Here is a 17,091-nt window from a genome sequence, read left to right as displayed (position 1 = left end):
GTATCCGCGACGGATGAGCCCCTCTATCTCGTCCCAGAGGTTATTACATTGCTCGGTACTGTGACCGTGGTCCCTATGGAAACTACAATACAAGTTTTTGTTTCTTTCGTTCGGATTTCCCTTTAGGCGAGGTGGCCATTTCACGAAGGGGGCGTCCTAGATCGTCATTAGGATCTCGGTCCGCCTCGTGTTCAGGGGCGTGTAATCCGTCCGAGCTGGCAGGGGAGCTCGGAACGACTGGTTCGGTTTTGGGTCCCGGGCTGGGTTTTTTCGATCGGCCGAGCTAGAGGGCTCGCCGTCCCTCTTTCTTTTCTCGTTTCCGCCCTCGGTTCTTTGGTTGATTTCCTCCTCCGTCCTCATGAACTTGTCCGCGAGCTTGAGGAACTCGGCCACGGTCGCGGGCTAGTTAGCTACCATGTGCCACTTGAATTCCTTGTGCGTCACCCCTCTTTTTGCTGCGGCGAGCTGCACCGCGGGGTCTAACCGAGGTATCTGTAAGCATGCCTCGTTGAATCGTTTGATGTAGCCCCGTATGGGTTCTCCTTCCCTTTGGACTACTCCGAAGATGCTTTCCTCTGCTCTGGGGCACCGTTTGCTGGTGACAAAGTGTGCAGTGAAGACCTGCACGAACTGAGCCCAACACTTTATCGATCCGGGGGCCAGGTTCCTGTACCAAGTGCGGGCTACCCCCTTGAGGGTGGTGGTGAAGGCCACGCACATGCATGATTCCCTGGCTCTGGCGAGGTGCATTTGGGACTGGAAAGCGTCCACGTGGTCGCTGGGGTCGAAGGAGCCGTCATACTTGTCTAGGGGCGGGAGCTTGAAATCTCTAGGCAAGGGGACTACTAGGAGTTCTGAGGCGAGGGGGGAAGGAACTGAGAGAATCGGGGCCACTCCTACCTCGTCCGAGCTCGTTTCGCCTTTGCCTCTGAGCTCGGATAAGACGCGGGTGGCGGTTCGTCGACTTCGACGGTGTCTTCGCTGCTGAGTGGGCCTTGTGCTGGCGCTGCTGGCCTCCGTTTTGCCGAGCTCGATGGGCTCAGAGTGCTAGTTGTCCGCTGCTGCCAGTGCGCCGAATCGGTTTCCCACCAGTGGGGACTCCGGTTTGGAGACCCGAGGTGCTGACCTCGCGGGCGAGGTTCCTGATCCGCCTACGAGCCGCGAGGCGGGGATGACTTTTCTTTCTCTCCGGCCTGGGGACGAGGCCTGGCTGTTTGGGGGATTCTGGGGCCTAGACGCCTTTCCTTGGTGGAGGCGCCCATCATGCGGAGAGGCCTTTACTGACTTCGGGGCAGGGTGGCGAGGTGGAAATAGTGGTTGGTTCGGTGTCAGTTGGGGAAACTGCTGCTGATAGTGGTATTGGGAGAGGTTGTGCAACACTTGGTGCTGGTGAAGCTGGTGTTGCTGGAACTGCTGCATCTGGGCTTGCATTGCCTGCATGCATTGCATTAAGTCGTCCAACCGATTTTGGCTAGCTGCCAGGGGGACGGCGATTGGTTCAGTGAAGGTAGTCTCGATGGGAAGAGGGAAGGGGATGTTTGCGGAAGGTAGGCTTACAGGTGCCACTGCTTGTGGCGTAGTCAGATTGGGGATTCCATCCACCGTGAGGGGGATGGTGAACTGCCCAACACACACCACGGGAACTTGGAGCTGTTCCCCGGTGGTGTTTGTCTCTATGCCGCGTCCGGCGTTGCTGGATGAGGCCATGAGTAATGAGTTTTTCAGAGAAGAAAGAAAGGGTATGAAAGTTTTGGAGGGAGGCTTTTTGAAGCGTTTCCTATAGACGACGCCAATTGATGATGCACAATCTGGTCGGTCTTAGCTGTCGCTGATCTTGCCTCTGAACTGAGTAACAGGGACCTGAAACGGAAGGAGAAGAGAAGCTCCGGGGAGAACCCGGCGTAAGGGCTCCGAAGCTCAAGTTAGAATCCTTCAAAGGCAAGAATAACCAGATAGCGCGAAAGTTAGCATACCTCGTCCCTGGGGGGGTAGAAGCCTTTTATAACCACCTCGCGCACTCACTTCCAGGCCTCCGTCAGGTCGGGCATGATTACTTCTAAACTCCTGCCAGTTCGGGTGTCATTTCCTCTGGTCGGACAGAACTGCCACTGTTCCTTTTGTCGGAGCCGTCTCTGCGGCTAGTGACGACGGTTGCAAGTGGCGGTGGCAGGAAGCCATTTGAAATGCGGCTGTCAGGCATAAGATCCCAAATCAGTCAGGTACGTCGCCCTTGGATAAAGACGTCCTTGGTGTCGGGTACATTTGGCTGGCCTGGTACTTTGGAAGTGAAGTGTTAGAGTGGCGAGCGAGGTGCCTTGAGTTAGGTTTGGAGTGTTCCAAGCTGCCACGGGTCAGCTCGGGTCAGCTTTGTGAGGCTTAGGGCCCAGTATAGTTCGTGCTCCTTGCAGGGAGCTCGGGTTCTCAGTAGGGAGTTCGCTCTTAATAGCGAGCTCAGACTCCCAGTAGGGAGTTCTTAATAGGGAGCTCGGTTTTTAGGGAGCTCGGGTTCTTACTTGGGGAGCTCGGACCCTTAACAAGGAGCTCGCTCTTAACAGGGAGCTCGGGCTCCTAGTAGGGAGCTCGGATTTAGGGAGCTTGGGTTCTTAGGGAGCTCGGGCTCCTAGTACCGAGCTCGGACTTGGGGAGCTCAGGTTTTAGGGAGCTCGGACCTTTGACAGGGAGCTCGCTCTTAATCAGGGAGCTCGGGCTCCTAGTAGGGAGCTTGGATTTAGGGAGCTCGGGTTCTTAGGGAGCTCGTGCTCCTAGTACCGAGCTCGGACTTGGGGAGCTCGGGTTTTAGGGAGCTCGGACCTTTGACAGGGAGCTCGCTCTTAACAAGGAGCTCGGACTAAGTACAGCGGTCTGGAGTTCGGGCTCGGTAGTGAGTTTGGACTTGCTTCCGATGTTCGCTTTGGGTGCTCCACTGTCCCGAGCTGCTTGCCTTTGCCACGTGTCGGGCGATCGCGAGGTTGGGCCAAATTTCCCTTCATCAGATACATTATTTATGGAGACTGTGGCCTATCGTCGAGACTGGATCTGCTACTCACACATGGCGCCTCATACTAATTATACAGGCATATCCTATCATGCATTGGGAACATTTTTTGTATTTATATGTTATTATTCATAGGAAATGTTTCCAATGCATGGTGAGATATGCATGTGAGGTCGGTGTGAGACGCCCAGATCCCAATTCCCTATCGTCATTGGTGCTACATTGCAATTGTACTAAATATCGTTAAATTATAAGAAGACTACCATGAAGAAAATGGAGGAGAGAAGCATAAATAAAGTACAGGCCATGTTTGTTTGCTGAGCAAGTTATTGGATGAAAGGGGTCTATGTGACCTATAAATGTTATGCTTGTTACCTCAAAATGGTTCATGTGCTCACCACATTTCTCTCTCATCATGTTGATCTGTATCTTAGATGGCAAAATAAGAGGGTCCCACCTGTTCATCACATTTCTCAACTTGAAACTTAAGTTTACTAGGGGAATACTTCAAAATAGAGAAGCATAGAGGGTTGAAGTGAACTGGGCATTGACTATATCTAGTCTAGAAGATTGATTCTCCCGTTGATATAAATAAAATTTGCCATATTATCCCTCTAGTGAAGGCACCTATACAGCACTCTCGATCTCCTACCCACAATCTCTTCCCACATCCCTACCTACAAGACACTATTGTGTATTGGGAACAACTACCCATGAATGAATATGACAAGTAGGGGTAATGTAAGCAAATGGTGAAATGGGTAGATCCTATCCAGAATCAAATGGAATTGACCTTAAATCAATCGATTATAGGGTTTAGGGGCTTTACCCTACCTGAATTAACCTGGAAAACTAACTTTGGTTGGTCTTGGTGAAATCGGCCTTGGAATCGAATTTGTCTTGACCATTGAATCATTTAAGTGATTTAATCATTTTTCTTCAATTTGGTTTTTAAATATGTATAAAAAGTAATTTGAAAAGTAATATTTACAAAATTTAAATTATAATGTTAGGTTTTAAACTCTATTATTATTGTTGTTGTTGTTGAAATGAAAAACAAGTTTTTAAAGAGTATGTCCCATTTTTTTAAAAAAATAACAAGTTCCATAGTTCTGACCTTGGAACTGATCTTGACAGGTTTTGGTTCCAAAAACATGGAACCAACCGCTACAGGGTAGGTTCCCCATATTCTACCTTGGGACCTGACCAAATTGACTCATATTCACCCCTAATAATAAGAGAAATATTCCAACATGTGGCAATAGTGTACTATGAATAGGAATGTAGGAAAAGTTTGTGGATAAGAGATCCAAGCTCAATAAATAGCCCTTTCTTCTCCTGTTTTATGGATGGGACAGTCAGTCCCTCGTACCGGTAAAGGTAAGATTTGAACCCAAATCTCCATATCAACCAGACAAAAACCTTACCAATTGATCTAGATTAGCTATTCTACCTCTAACCTCTGTTTTTCAACTAAGGGCTTGTTTTGCTGACATAATAATTGTTTTTGTTTTAAAAAGTAAAACCATTCACACCGATGAACACCCCTAAAAGTAAAACCATTCACACTGACAAACAGTTTTAATTGCATAAATAGCTAGGAGTAATTTAGGCTTCATTTTGATATAAAACATGTTTAAATAAGTGCTTTGGCGTTTTCTTATTTCTAACAACTCTCGTCTCACTCTTCATATTATTTTTAAATTTTAATTCTTGCAGCAAGAAGGTCGGACACTCGGACCCCATTGGTTCATAATTTAGCGGCCTCGACACGTCATAACATTTGTTTTCACGCGCCATAAAGAGTGTTGAGATTCCTCTCTACTTGCAGATGCTCAACACAATGGCTACCATTCACATTCACTTGGAGGAAAATTCCAAAACGCAGCCAACTACGGGATCGACTCACATTGGATGGATGAAGGTACAATCCATCTACACAGTCACTTGAAAAGGGTGCTCGACCAATTGTCTCAAAGAAATTGTGCTTGTAAATGCGTCTCCTTCTGTGCATGGAAAGGGTAACCCCGGCCACATGGCAGCCGGAGAAGGCCAGCACCACACAATCAATCATCTGGGTAAGGCCAACCCCCGGCCCTGGATTAGCCATTTGGTTAGCAGTTTTAGTGCACAAGCGTTATACGCTATTAAGAATTGACTCAAAGTGCTAGGTAAAATAGACGAGCACAATTTCAATTATTGATCTCGATTCTACTTTCAGCCATACCTACAATAACTCCCATATCCATCAATCATGTACAGGGTACAATCTGTTTGATTTAAAGTGGCCCCAATTGACACTATTATGTGTGTTATTAGGGTTGAGGGGAAGTCAAGGGTGCTGATGTTAAATTGTTAATCACGATTGGTTCATGGAATATATGGTGTTACACACAATATCATTTAATTTCTCTATGTTCTTAGAAGTAACCCCAGCTATGCCATTCTTATTTAATATTTGAAAGTCTCAATTATTGAACTAATATGAAGAACTAGTAATCCCACCAAAAAAGATATTAAACTAATATGAATAGCAGGACGAAAGCAAATTGTGAATTACTGATAACAAGATTAGCTGCAGTTATTCATGGCAGGATTCAAGAAAAGATTGGACAAACAAAAAAAAATGATACCCACTTCTCCCTTAAGTAAGAACCTCCGATTTTTCGTTAAACTAAACTTCAACCAAAAATAAAAAATAAAAATATAGAGCTGTCAATTGGATTGGGATTGGTACTTGTTGTTCAGAACCAATTTTATATAAAGGTATGCTGGTTTCTTATAATTTGTGTTATATTCTATATTTAAAAGGATAAATTTTATAGATAAGATCATTTTGGTTTAAAGCACTTGTCATTGCTATTAAAGTTATATCATTGAACAAGAAATTTCAAGTTGTTATTTTCATAGGTGATTATAGATTTTATACACAGATCAAATTAGGTTAGACCCAATTACCCCAATTAATAATCGGTTCAGTCCTGGGTCTATTTTATAGGGACTGGTCCACCCTGTTCCAACGAGACCTCACCTATTGACAGCTCTACAAAAATGCTTAGCTATTAATCCTGTAGTTCAGGCACTTCTCGGAAAAAGAGCGTCAAATTTCAGAGCCCCTGCAAGCAAAATCTCTCTACTTTCATAGCATATTGGCAATCAATTGCACATATCATAATATATGTATGTTAAATTTATAGGGAGATATTTCCAATGTGACTGGATTTCCATGCTTTTAAAGTGTTTGCAGAGATTTTGCTTGTAGTAATTTAAATACTCAAAAATAATTCAAAATTTAACGTGGATGATAGGAGTGTAAACAGATAATTCGATTTGAATCAGGCAATATCATAATTCAAATACAATTAGAAAATCCAATATTCAAATTCAATTCGATATCTGATGGGTATTAAAAATTGACGTTCGAATTTGAATTCAATTAAATATTCGATTCAATTTAAATTCAACCAATTAATTATTTCAGGTAATTAATAAATATTTTATTTATATGAAGTATATAAATAATTTAATTATTATATATAAATTGTATAAAACATTTACATATTTCATATATTACATATAAGAATTAAATAATCGATCAAATTCAAATATTTATCGAATCGAATCAAGTCATATCCAAATTAAAATCCGATTAACTAATCGGTATAAATAGGATATTCGAATTTGACCAATTACGATATTCCAATTATCTGAATTCAATTCGATTACATTAAATTCAAATTCGTAATTGAATTTTCGAATACCGTTGACACCCCTAATGGATGGTACGTTAGATGAGACCCATACTGTGATGGTTTCCAATTCCCTATACATAGGATTCTCTCCATCATGGCATAACACATGGCAGCTGTTACGATGGGGTTCCCTTATTGCAGCAGTTTGTATAAACATATATGCTATATTTATATGTTTACGTATGTTTGATTTAATTTACCAGTTATTTTAGCATGTTTTTAGTATTCAGTGTTATGCACCATTAGTAATTTCCCCCTACTCCTTTTTCTTACATTCTCCTACCTTTTCCTATATTTTTCTTCAAATCAAATATAGCCTAAAATGCTGATTGTGGGATTTGATTTTACGTCAACGCTGGAACAAACCAACTGACACACTAATGAGCCAGCCCTTCGTTGGTCCAGTTATTGTAGCATTGACTCTAGCCATTTTGCTTGAATGGTCACAACAATTTATTGAGCCCTTGTTCTGGTGTCAACGGGTCAGGTATGGACGTACATATAGGATGGTTCCATGAATGCAGATATTATCATTACATACTGGAAGTCTCCGGGCTTGGGCCTCTAACCCTTGCTTACAGAACAGACCCACCTTGAAAAATACATGTCACCAAATGCACAATCAGGTCTGTTAACTTCCATTGATAATTAACCCTTGAATTAAGCATTATATCCTTGCATAAGTAGGGAGTGTTCGGCAACATGATTAGTTTTGTTTCGAAAAACAAAATTGGTTTGGTGAAAGACATGTATTGATGACACCCTATATACAATTAGGCTATGCTTGGTTTGAAGGAAAAAGTAGGAAAAGGAAGGGATAAGTAGGGAAACCTATACAAGGTTTGTAAAGGTTTTTCTACCTTTCTCTTCCTCTTCCTACTTTTTCCTTCAAACCAAGCACAGCCTTAGGGTTGTATTTGACACTGCTGTTTCTGCCGAAAACATTTGTATTGATCAATTAAAACTGATGAGAGATATATATTGTCGCATCACATATAAAGAGTCGTTTCAATTAGGATGATAGTATCATTGAGAAACATCAATTTGACGTTTCTATAAATTTTCTCCCACACATGCATTTTCAAGGTACGCCTATTTCAATTATAAACATCCTTGAATAACAGTTGTATGCCAATTTGTATTGATCAATCCAAGATGTTTCAAGTAGAAACAGCAATGGTATCGAATGCAACCTAAAGTGTTGTTTATTGGCCTTACATAATGGTTGTTCATAAGTTAAGGTTCAAAATATAGTATCGGTGTCAAAGATGTGTCATAAAGGCGAATTAAAGATATGGATCTAGGATACATGTGGATCATACAACAAAAACTTAGGGCCCATTTGGTTTGCAAGAATAGGGGTCTGGAATTGGAATCAGAATTGTCATTCTGGTTTCAACTGTTTAGTTGGGTAGAATTGGAATCCCATTCCCATTCCTGGTGGAATGCATTCTCCTATTTGAGGAAATGTTCATTCCCTCTCCCTCTCTTAGTATGAGAATAGATCATATTCCGATTCCAACTATAAACCAAATGGGCCCTTACATAAATCTAACAAATGCATTAATAACACTTATTTAAGGTCCAGGTGCATATTTTTATAGTTGTGAAGTGTGAACTGTAGGGATTTGCTTGAAAAACATGGGGTAATGGTGAAAAGATTAAGGCATGCATGGACATGTATAGAAAACCAATATAAATCTTATTGATACTTTAAAACTTACTAAATTTAGGGGGTGTTTGGCAATGTGAGAGATTTTGTTTTCTAAAACAAAGTTAACTGCCACATCAGCAAAAATGTATTGTTTTTATTGTCATTGTAGTTATTTTTGTTTTAAAAACAATATCATTCACATTGACAAACACCCCTTGGTGAACAATTATTTTTCCTTTGTTTTTCTTTTACTTTTCTAGTTGATATGGATACAGAATACTCATCAATACATAACCAATAATGTTGATACATATCGATAAAGATGAAATGTCATAAAAGTAAAGCAATTCCACCTTTGCCACGACGAACCTAAAATCCCAACATGGTAGTATCAATGTATTATCACATCATATTGGTTTGATACTTCAAATATTGAAACAATAATGATCCATGTTCAAATTTTCAATACATATTGTATGGCATTGACAAGCCCTCGATATGCAAAATAAAGGCCTTCTGGGGTTTTGACCACTTTCAGGAATAGGCAAGTCTAAGACCGAACCCTCACCAATTTTGAAAAAAAAAAAATGGTGATATCAAAACACCCACGCAAGTTTATGCATATTGGATGTATCAATATTTTGAACCTTTCATGATTTATTGTGAGTAGGGTCACGATGGTTTGACTGTTATTAAGTTTTGAATGAGCTCAAACCATAACCCAAGCCCAATAGAATTGAAATTCTTCGGTTCTGGGAACCTGACTTGCACCCCTATCAATAGTCATGAAAGTTAGCTTTAGACCTTTAGTCAAAGATTATGAGAATTTTAGAAATTTTAAGAGGATGAGAAAGGTTGGATTAGGCCCAACCCAATCTGAAATCAACTTTCAGTTGGGCTAGGATTAGGGTTGGAGTTCAAATCTCAGGTTGGGCTAGCGTTGGCTTCAACCCGACCTAATCCGGCCTGACTTACAGCCATAATTATATCAAATTCCAAATACAATAGTTCTCTGGTACTTTTAATAACCATTTTATTCTTTACATCATTACATGATTGCCTGTCACTCAAATGGCTTCTGAGTAGTAATTACATGAACCCTTGAATACTTTGCAACCAATTTCCAGCAAGCCCCCAAGAAATCGCTCTCCATAGTGCTGGCTTCTCAATCACAACCGCTCCTACTTTAATATTTACTGAAATGTAACATGTACTTTATTTCTGTAATATAGACACGGATCGAATTTCTGATTCTGGTATGTATTGGATATACAGTAGTCGTTGGTCAAGCGATGAATTAGTTCCACCGTTTTGCATTTTTCAATCCTTTTGATTTTGCTTTTGCCTGTTGAAATGCCAACCTTCTTTGCTTCTTCCGAGCTTCCTTTTCTGCCTGTGCATGCATAAACATGAAAATCAGCATTTGCCCATATTTCCCTTCCATAAACTCAGTGCAAACTTCTAATGTCAATTTTTATCATCATTTCTGATACAGAGAATTAAGGATGGAGACATGCACCTTTGACATCTTAGACTTCGCCTTCACTTTAGGAGCCTTCTCCTCAAGCTCTGCCTCACGTTCGAGCTCCTTTTGTCTAGCATCAAGGTTCTTCTCTAGATAATACTGTCAAAATTTAAACATAGAATTGTCACATTGATTTGGCACTTTGTAATGGGCTGTTCTGTAAGAAACTCATTTAACATCATTCAAATTATACACTCAATTACGCATCTAAATATTTGGCAATGGGGAAAAAGAGTTAAGTAGCTATCAGCCTAATTTTGAAGCAAGGACAAGATTGCTGTACTTCCTGTCTATCATATACATGATATGCCTCGAGAAAGTCTACATTCCACTGAAAGACTTGCCAAGGTTCTCAGATCTGCTACCCACAAGACACTACAGCTGTGCATTGAGAACATCTCCCCATGAATGACAACTGAGATGTTCTCAATGTGTGGTTGTGGTGCCTTGTGGGTAGTGTTGTTGGTAGCATATCCAGACTCCTTGCCAACAGGGCCTTTAATTCAAGGAACTGATGATTGGATGCTTATAAGCCCATCAGGCCCATATTTTTTTCCCTAGACCCTGTGCCATCCTGTTCCATCACTTAAAGAGTGTGATAAATTGATAATTAGGGAAATCTAACCAAGTGAGTGATTGCACTGGCATATTCATAGTAAGCCTATAGAATATATTACAACCTACGACAAATGCAGCAGTCAGAACAGCTTTTCCTATCCAGATGTGAGAAATCCTATGACACATATCATGACAAGTGCAACGTTTTAAAGGAAATGCAATATGTTAGACTTACATTGTAATCGCCTGAATAATCCTGTAAAATGTTGTCATTGACCTCCACTACTCTGTTGACAATTTGCCTTATGAAGTATCTATCATGAGAAACTGCGATAACAGTGCCTTTGTACTCTGTAATTGCCTCCTGTTAGAAAATTAGATGCATTATCACATTATAGAGGAAAACAAAATTAAATATATATATAGGGTAACCAGATATGGTCATACCTCAAGCATCTCTTTTGATGGGATATCCAGGTGGTTGGTTGGCTCATCCAGAACTAATAACGTTGATGGTTTCACCATGAACTTGCAAAAGGCTAGCCGTGCCTACCCAGTCAGTACAGAAAAAGAAGTTTCTAAATAAGAAATGTGAACATGTAAATAAGTTGGATAAATGACACCATGAAGGTATATATCATAAAAAAGCTGGCAAAAGGAATTTATTGAAATAAATATACCAACATAGCTTGTTATATAACTCTAATCATCAAACCTACAACAATGGAATGTTCCAACTTCCAACTGCCATGTGTGGAACAAGAAGTGTTGTAAAGAGGTTTACTAGTGACAACTCTCTTGTTTTGTGCAAGATGGACAAGTATATGGAAATCAGAACTTAAAATTTACAATAGAAAAGAATATGGAAATTATGAGCATGAATAAATGAGGTTATTTAACAAATATATATTTATTGAGGAAAGAGAAAAAGAAAACCAGGTTTTCTATCAGAAATGAGGTTCGCATGGTAATTAGCACAACATGCATCTTATCAAACGTGAAAAGTGTTCTAATACACAATATTCTTTCTACAAAGTTAGTTATTTGTTCTAATTGAATCTTAGAGGCCATTGATAACAGATGAAGTGACTGAACTAAATGACTTGTTGCTTTGTTCTCTTGGCTCAGTTTGGAAAGAGTACAAAAACAAATATGTACAGTGCAAATACATACAAAATACAAGGTTTTTCACTACATATTTGTATTTGTACTCCTTCCAAACTGAGCTCTAGTGTACAAATTGTGCTAAAAGGTAAATGCTTCACTACAAAAGACAATAATGTCTTAACCCTGTCCTCGAAGTGTCATAAAGTTATTGACCCAATCACTTTATGACACCTGTGGCATAAGAAATGAGGATTAAAGTAGAGAATATTTAGGTTGCTCAAAACAGTGCCCACAGCTTTGTTCCACTGAAATCAACTTTAATCTTACTCATTTCAAACAATGATCTTAAATGTCTGATTATTGGGCTACCCAATTCACTTTTCGCTGTTCAGCATTCAAGGAATTAATTTACTTGGTGGGTGTCAACTTGTTAAGAAGATGACTCTTACTTCATTACTGTAGAGAACATTGATGTGGGCCCCACAGCTGTGGTCCCACTCTGTCCGTAGGGTAGAATGTATCTAGTCACAGCTGTGGTTATTTTGCTATTCTGTTATTTCTAGTTTCAGTTTTATATTGTTTGTTATTTGTTAGCAGTTATGATGTAAACACCAAGGGCAGATATGTCCTTTCATGTAACTAGCATAACCTATATATATTAACTTAAAGTGGCGGCGGCAGAATATTGACATTCTGTTCTTCTCCTCAAAATCTGTGTTCTATTACTCTTCCATCACTCTTTCTTCTACATCTTCTTCACTTTCTCTTCTCATCGAACCTGAAATCTCTTAGTGATCAAGACTGAATAGCAGTCTTGAAAACCTACAATTACCAATGGAATTAAGTCTACCTCAATTGTTTTAACTTATAGAGGAAGAAATTGACAAGTGAAAATGAAGCAACTTTTTAAAACTGGTGATCAATCTTAAGACCCCCTTTTAGCTTAATTAGAACTGGTGAGTGTAAACAATACAGAAAAGAATATAATAAGTGGATTAGTTCAATTACCTTCTCACCACCACTTAAAAGGGACACTTTCCTATCAAGCATGTCTGCCTTGAAATTACACCGACCAAGAAGACCCTTTATGTCATCAATTCTCCAGTCCTCTGCAACTTCTTCCACTGTCTGGAGCACTGTTTTATTCAAATCAAGTGCCTCTGCCTGATATCATAGTATAGAGTAACCACAATGAATCATAAACCATGTACATCAGAATTCTGTGGAATTAACAGCCAAGGGAAAAAAATCCGTAATAATCCAAAGGATAGAATGCATCATCACTGAATTGACAAACCTGGTTCTGCTCAAAATAGTTGGGGAGAACATTATGCTCCCCCATTATCACTTCACCTCCTCTTGGCTTCTCTAAGCCCATAATGAGTTTAAGCAATGTACTCTTTCCACATCCATTTGGGCCAATAATAGAAATTCTCTCGCCTCTTTGAATTGAAAGATTTGCCTTTTTGAAAAGAACCTGGCAAGCAATGCACATGGAGAGATTAAAGATAAAACAAGTGAAAAATAATTAATCAAAAGATGATACTCATATAGTGTTTTTCTTTATACTGATAATAAATATTCCCACCTTATCCTCATATCCAAATTCTAGGTTTTTGATTGTAACAACAGATCTTCCACTCCTGCCACGCTCAGGGAATCTAATCTTCATTTGTTTCCGTTGGAATGGCTTCTCAACTTGGTCCTCGTCTTGAAGCTTTTCCAGCTTCTGTTAGATAGGAAACTTTCAAAAATTATTGGTCTAAACCCATAGATCAAGACTTTTATGGGTAATACTGGAAGGTAAAAGCAAGCATTCCAGAAACCTTGTGTGTTAGGAAATTAGAGAATCAGATCATCCAATAGCTAGCTCTTGTAACTTACAATTACATAATTACATTCAGAACTAAAACACAAGAAAACCGCAAAACTTGTTAAGAGGATGACTATAACATAGAAGGAAAAACAAAAACAAATGGACCTTTTTAATGTCTTGGGAAAACTACACTATTTTGCAATGTTGCCTCATTTCAATAATCTAGTGTACTTCATCACTGCAAAACTGATGAAATGCCACAACACAATGAAAATAGTTCTACTATTCTAAAGAGATTTATGACATTATTACTACCTAAATAAATATGTGAAAAAAAAAGAACTCCACCCAGAACTGAGATACTCATTCTCATTAACATTAAGAGATCAAAAGCAACTTTTATAAAAAAATTGAAAGCCAAAGTTACTAAGTGGAAAGCAATATATTCTTTGGTTATGCTGATATACCTTTTCTGCAGTGGATGCACGGCCGGCATTTGCTCCTGCACTCAATCTGTTTATTATGTCTTTTGTCTGCTCAATTTGTTTCTGCTGCTTCTCCCATGCAGCATACTGAGCTTCTACCCAGGCTGCCTTTGCAATAACATACTGAGAATAATTTCCCTCATATGTTCTGGAGACACCCATATCAGTTTCCACTATTTTTGTACATAGCTGATCAAGAAAAGCTCTATCATGGGATATGATGACCATTGGCACGCTTTGCTTGTTAAGATAATCTTCAAGCCACTCAATTGTGTCAAGATCAAGGTGATTAGTTGGCTCATCAAGAAGTAACAAATCTGGATCCTGTGGGTAATCATGTATTTTCAGAGATCAATGAAAACCAGTGATTATAGGTCAATATAATTTGTATACGTAATTTGTATTGCCAACTGTCCAAAATCAGAGCTCAGGGTCCTTCCCACATTAGGAACATGGGTAATTTTGGTTAATTGTAACAACAATCAGAAGAAGAAAATTACCAGAAGTTATGTAACAAGTACACTTAAGCATCCAGTAAATATGGTTCATTAAGTGAACCCAACTTTCAGTACCAAATAGTCTATATTAAATATAAACGCACCTGAAGAAGAATTTTGCCGAGGGACATCCTCATCTGCCAGCCACTGCTGAATGATGCCACCAGTCGATCGGAATCTTCCGTGGAGAAACCAAGCTCGGGCATCATCTTATTAATTTTCACATCAACCGCATCTAAATCAATGGCCTGAGCTCGTCTCTGAAGCAAATCCAGTTCATCCAGAAGTCGACCCATCAAGACCAAGTCGTCCACCGAATTCTCAAGCGCTTTCTGCACCTTCTCTAACCTCTCAGCAATCTCCATCTCCTCCTTGAAGGCACTCATGAACTCCTCCTTCACTGTCCTGCTAGGACAAACCTCGAATTCTTGACTCAAGAATGCAATTTTCATGTTCGGTTTCGCCTTAACTACATTCCCTGAATCGGGTTCTTCCTGTCCCGTAATTATCCTCAATTGAGTTGTCTTTCCTGCACCATTCACTCCAACTAACCCTACTTTCTCCCCTTTCTTCACTTCCCAGCTCACATCCTTCAAAACAGTCACCCCTTTATAGCTTTTACTAATGTTTTCTAGCCTAACACCCGAAGAAACACTCGAGGCACCGCTGCTCGACTGTTTAGTAATCCGATTCTGCTGAGCATCTTCAACCGAAGTCTCGGAGAACAGCGATTCAATATCTTCCACGGTGGTTTCGGCCTCGACGGCAACCGTTGATGCCGTAGCTGAAACTTCGGGGCATTTCTTTCTAGGGTTAAATACAGAATTAAGCTTAACTAAATTGTCAGAACTTCGCCTGGTCTGAATTAGAGACGCCGAAACTGGGCGAGAACGACGTTGAATACTGGCTTTCCGAGCATCTAAAATAGCCGCACCAGAGAGAAAACTCGAACGGAGATCGACAAACTGAACCTTAGTAACTAAATCCATGTTCGGAAGCTTTAACCGAAGAAAGTCCGAACGAAAAATATGTGAATATTATCGATAAATTAGGGAAATGAAATGAGAGAGGTCGAACTTAAATAACAAATTTGAAGTGGAACGATGATTGTGCAAATTGAATTTTATTGGAACCCGCTGAGAATTGCAGAGAAACTCTCAGCCCACTGAATGACGGAAACACCGAAACAGCATTAACAAAAAGAAGTTACGAATAAAAATACAAATTACTAAAATAGTAAAATGGGTGGAAAGGACCCTGATTTGGAACAAAATTACGAGATCCGATGTTGTGGGTTAAGCTTCTTAAGCCATCAAACAATTTGATGGAGCAAATTACCCCTATGCATTGGAAGTTCATTACTCACACTCACAGGAAATCAGGGATGCAAATCGGGCCGAGTTGGCATGGGTTGATATCAACCCATTTCAAATGGGTTTGTGTGAGAGGATGGGTTGGATCTTCGATGTTAAAAGTATACAAGCACAAGAGTATTCTCGTCATTTTCCTCAAGATCAGGGGGCATATGCTTGGTAGTGTGTTTATTAATTTATGTGGCGGAGGCAAATAGGGATAAATTTGATTGGAGAATGCGCGGGCCGCAATTAATCTTGACTTGTGGTGTTGAATATTGGCGGTCTTGCCAAGGAAACGAAATTCTCCATTACTTCAATGCCACGTGTACTCTAGTTGCAAGATTCTTAACGGTCCACGTGTAAAAGAGGACAAAGAATTATCTCTAATTGTATTAAGGCAAGCACCTTAAAAAGAATCTGCTGTGTCCGATTGGATACTCTGTAATCAATCCAACCATTCACAATCTTTCTCTTGTTCTTGGGATTATCGGGGCCCACCACCAGCAGAACCTGGGGCGGGTTGTCTTTGGTTCTCACTTCTCAATGTGATGACTGATGAGATTTTAGCCATGGACCGAGTAGTAGGGCCAATCCTACAGCAAAAGCAATGTGCAAGGAGAAGCAGAAGCCCAAGCCCAACCAGTCCTTCACCATGTAAAATTTTAAATGGACTTATTTGAAAACGTAGGAAGGGTTTTTAAGGAAGAACACCTGCACCACTTGGGCCCTAACCATTTCACCACGTGGATAATTCTGGGCCACTTAAACGAACCAAGTAAACGCCACTCAAGCCGCTAAAATTTCCCAGGTCGAAAAACCAAGCCCAAATGGGACCCTAACCAACGTCCCAGTGTCCCACCAAACCTAGGGTTTGTATTGAGTCAAACCAAACAGGTTGCTCCGGTGGGCAATAAAAGAGATCAATATGCTCAGTGTTCTCCACAAAAAAAAAAAGGACAACTACAATCAAAATTCAGGAGGTGAGTCTGGTGACAATGCAAATTCGCTATAGCTATTAGGGTCCGTTTGGTTTGGAGCTGGAATGGGATTTGGAATGGTCTATTCCCATATTCTGTTTGGTTCAAATAGGAATGAGAATAAAAATTGAAATCAACAGAAATGAGATTTCATTCTCAAGGGAGGAACAGGAAATGGTCATTCTCTCAAATGGGAAAAATACTATTCCAGCAAGAGTGAGAATGAGATTCCAATTCCACCCAATCAAACAGTTAGAATCAGAATAGCCCATTCCGATTCTGATTCTGATTCCGGACCCCTATTCCTGCAAACCAAATGAGGCCTTAGTAGGAGCCACACCAACATATCGGAGATCATTGCACCTGGGCT

General features: G+C 40.2%; 1 protein-coding gene across 1 annotated transcript; it reads right to left on the bottom strand.

The window, feature by feature from the left end:
• Positions 1-9,385: 9,385 nt before the first annotated feature.
• On the bottom strand, positions 9,386-15,828 carry LOC104587419 (ABC transporter F family member 5-like). Its single transcript, XM_010245030.3, has 9 exons — positions 14,494-15,828; positions 13,875-14,216; positions 13,180-13,320; positions 12,889-13,068; positions 12,600-12,755; positions 10,932-11,033; positions 10,720-10,848; positions 9,921-10,025; positions 9,386-9,794 (listed from the first exon to the last, which is right to left on the bottom strand). The coding sequence occupies exons 1-9, from the start codon at positions 15,376-15,378 to the stop codon at positions 9,699-9,701; spliced, it is 2,136 nt and encodes a 711-aa protein (XP_010243332.1). The 5' UTR covers positions 15,379-15,828; the 3' UTR covers positions 9,386-9,698.
• Between the last annotated feature and the right edge of the window lie 1,263 nt (positions 15,829-17,091).

This window comes from Nelumbo nucifera, chromosome 1 (assembly GCF_055504915.1).
Source record: "Nelumbo nucifera cultivar China Antique chromosome 1, China Antique-T2T, whole genome shotgun sequence".
NCBI lineage: Eukaryota > Viridiplantae > Streptophyta > Magnoliopsida > Proteales > Nelumbonaceae > Nelumbo > Nelumbo nucifera.
The sequence above is the reverse complement of the archived record's forward strand: the minus strand, read 5'-3'. Positions and strand labels throughout refer to the sequence as shown.

What these genes read in the sequence shown, in the direction of transcription:
- LOC104587419 (XM_010245030.3), bottom strand. Translation starts at nt 15,378, where the DNA reads ATGGATTTAGTTACTAAGGTTCAGTTTGTCGATCTCCGTTCGAGTTTT. An exon ending in TCGGCAAAATTCTTCTTCAG is followed by an intron (nt 14,217 to 14,493) that starts GTGCGTTTATAT and finishes GATTACCCACAG; the next exon opens with GATCCAGATTTGTTACTTCT. An exon ending in CATCAAAAGAGATGCTTGAG is followed by an intron (nt 10,849 to 10,931) that starts GTATGACCATAT and finishes ATTTTCTAACAG; the next exon opens with GAGGCAATTACAGAGTACAA.